The 3315-nt window shown below is 35.7% G+C and overlaps 1 protein-coding gene across 1 annotated transcript in view; it reads right to left on the reverse strand.

Annotated features, from left to right (window-relative positions):
- Positions 1–3206, reverse strand: part of LOC107691816 (equilibrative nucleoside transporter 2) — a 13461-nt gene extending 10255 nt beyond the window's left edge. The window contains exons 1-5 of the mRNA XM_016490621.1: positions 3057–3206; positions 2761–2819; positions 1605–1686; positions 529–674; positions 189–328 (exon numbers count right to left, since the gene is read on the reverse strand). Of these exons, the coding sequence (XP_016346107.1) occupies positions 189–328; positions 529–674; positions 1605–1686; positions 2761–2792 (400 nt within the window). The 5' untranslated portion in view covers positions 2793–2819; positions 3057–3206. The remainder of the gene's footprint in view (positions 1–188; positions 329–528; positions 675–1604; positions 1687–2760; positions 2820–3056) is intronic.
- Between the last annotated feature and the right edge of the window lie 109 nt (positions 3207–3315).

Genomic DNA, 3315 nt, shown 5'->3' on the forward strand with positions numbered 1-3315 from the left:
ACACACATACACACAAACACACACAAACACACACAAACATACATACACGCACTATCACAGATGCATCATCAGATTTAAGGTGGACCGCGGCTGGAGAACGGTACGGTTCGATTTTTTACATTCCTAATATATACGTATATGCATATGAGTGTTGCTAAAGAATGTTGAGGCTTCTTCTAGCCGCTAACAATTGATAAGCCAAATGGTTGCCATGATGACGGAGAAGAAGCGGTCCTCCTCCATCGGGATCTTCACCAGCACAGCAGTGAGGATGAAGAGGAGCAGGATGAAGACCAGACTGCCTGCTATCCTCATCTTCTCTGAGATCCTGGAACACAAATGATCAGGTACACATGACTGGTTTAAGAACACACTTCATCCCTTAATGCTTTATTGCTTATTATATTATTGCACAAGTGTTGTTGCAACTGTTGTCCTTTTGAATGATGCACTATACATTTAGAATGCATTCCATAACTACATTAAGCATCATGTCAAGTGCATGTGGTTTGTGTGCTCCGTTCTCACCACTGATAGAGAACAGAGTTGAGCAAAGTGAAGAGCAGCAAAGGCAGCTGGGACAGCAGAGTCATCCAGTTATTGAAATAATACTCCTTCCTGGTGGTTACTGTTCCATTACTCCATTCAGACGTGTTGAGTCTGTTGTTGAAATAATGTAAAAAACAAAACAAATATTAAACAAGCCATTTTAACACTGCAATATAAACAAACGCAACACTATGGCCTGGAAAACTCAACACTAACGATCGAGCAACACTGATTTTAATTGACAGTTGATGCAGATAACCTATATACATCACCATCATTTGCTTTAAAGACAGTAAATAACATGCATAAATTCAGCTATTTAATTATAATTAATAATTTCAACTTGATAAATTATTGTAAAATAATAGATAGCATTAGATAGCAACTTCTTGATTATGTAATTACATATAGTTATATTAATATTATATATAATAACATTATTAAATACTACTATACACACACACCTAAATTTCTCTATTCATGAAATTACTTAAAACACACCCTGAGAAACATTAATAAATATTAAACTAGCATTTAGTGATGCATTTCATTTAGCATTAAAGCACATGAATGACTGGTGCACATTTTGCTTTTCAGAGTGATACAAATTCACGAGACGTGGTGTGAAATGTGCAATTTCCAATTCACGTTTCGTGATTTTTACCTTGATGCATCTCAAATATGACTGTTCTGCTAAATATCATTGCTTAAAAAAAACACACACACTGGAAAATGTAAACCATTCAAATTAAATGTAATTTGGTCATAATATTACACTTATAGTGAGTGCAGGAACATAAGATAAAACTCTAGTCTAATCAGTTCAGTCCTGGCTGTTAGCAGCCTAATTAGTGAACTTATTGGAGAATTCAGATCGAAACAAGCCCATGAGGGGCTACATGTGCAGGAACTCCTCTCAGCCTAATTAAGTGCCTTTAAGATGGAAACAACTGTGTTGTTCCAGCAAATCTGGCTGAAGGATTTCCTGAGAGCATCCCGTTTGACCAGCGCTGTGCTTAATTCGCATATATGGAATGTTTTCCACATTCCGTTACCATAGACGCCGTCATGAAGAAGTTCCATGGCAACAGCGTTCCCAGGCCAAGGATGAAGAATATGATCCCCACGAGGAAACCACTAGAGAGAAGAGAGAAGACCACAGTCAGCAGGAAGTCTCACGGCCTGTTCATGTCAAACCATCAAATTTTAGTCTGCAGATTTCATTGTTTTTCCAAGAAACGGTTTATGTATCCATGCTATTATCTAACCATAAAATATTTTAAGTATCCATACACTCTTAAGAGTCAGACTACAACAATAAATCCTTATTATTACTATTATTATTATTAGAAGTAAATTTTACTGTATGTAGAAAAACACAGCCCTTATATGGTTCCATTCATATCAACTCAATTATATATACAATTAAACATAGGATGAATGAATAAATGCCGTTGATATACTGTCTGTGCATCCCTAGTTATATAACGTTACCGTTTTTTTAATGTTGAACTAGCTTTTATTTTTATATCTTCACTTTGCATTTTAATTTTAAGTATAGATTTTAGTAACTTTGTTGTATGCATTTGTCATAGTTATTAGTTGTTGTTGTTTTTTTGTAATTTTAGTAATTTAACTTAACTTTCTTTTTTTTCTCATCTAATATTTGTGTTTTATTTCAATTACCAAAAACGTTAAATACCTTTTACATTTTAGAAATGTTAACATCTGGAACAGCTTTAGTTGACAATAGCAACACTGCTTACAGACTGGTTACATTGTCATTTTTAATAAATCTTAACTTAGCTAATCTACTTGGAGTTAAACTTGTTAATTGACCCTCTGAAAAGTAAACCGGAGACACTTACAAGACTTCAAATGCACCTGCATTCACAAAATGAAAAAAAAAAACTGAATGTAAACCATCTCAATTAATAACCATGAGTTTAATATTAAGAGAAAAAAACAACAATTATGGCTTGTATAATAAGTGAACTTTGCAACACACATGCAGAATATAACAGAATATGGCAATGGGAGAAAGCTATTAGCTTGATTACAGTCTGTTCTGTTGACTCACTTGAGTGCTTTTAGAGCAATTAAACTCAGTCCCTGCCCTTGTTCAAAATCACATATTATGATTCACTTATGAATCATTATGATTTTAGTTTGGGTGAATTGTTTTATGAAAATCCACAGTGAAAAAAATACCGGTCTGCAGGGGCGTCTTCTCTTGGGCTCATTTTGTACAGGTGGCAGCTGTCGAAAAACTAAACATTAAATCATTAAAACACAATTCAAGCTTTACGTCACATCCCTCAGCTACAGCTTCAGCCACAGTTTCACTCAATACACAAGAGCTCAGAGCGACTCCCACAATGTCGGCTCTTTAAATAGTCACAGTTCCCTAAAACATCTGTGAAACAATCCAAACACTGGTCTAAAAACAGCTTTCGGCTGCCTCAAAGGTCAAGTGCAGAAAAGAGCAAGAAAAATACACACTTTACCTTCCTTTACTCCAAATACAGAAAAGATCTAGGTGACGTACTGCAGTCCCTTCACAGAACTGACTGTCCAAAAAAAAAACGTCTGTACATGAGTGCTTTAACTGTTTAACTACACTAAACGTGAGTGTGCATGTGGACAAAAACGGTGTTTCTGTGAGAAAAGGGGAAGAGAGAGTAGGAGGAGCTTTCACGTCACAGCAGGTTTTCAGTTTCTCACACACTCACACACACACACACACTCACACACACTCACACTCAC

Source organism: Sinocyclocheilus anshuiensis, unplaced genomic scaffold (genome assembly GCF_001515605.1).
Source record: "Sinocyclocheilus anshuiensis isolate Anshui unplaced genomic scaffold, SAMN03320099.WGS_v1.1 scaffold206, whole genome shotgun sequence".
In the NCBI taxonomy this organism is placed as follows: domain Eukaryota; kingdom Metazoa; phylum Chordata; class Actinopteri; order Cypriniformes; family Cyprinidae; genus Sinocyclocheilus; species Sinocyclocheilus anshuiensis.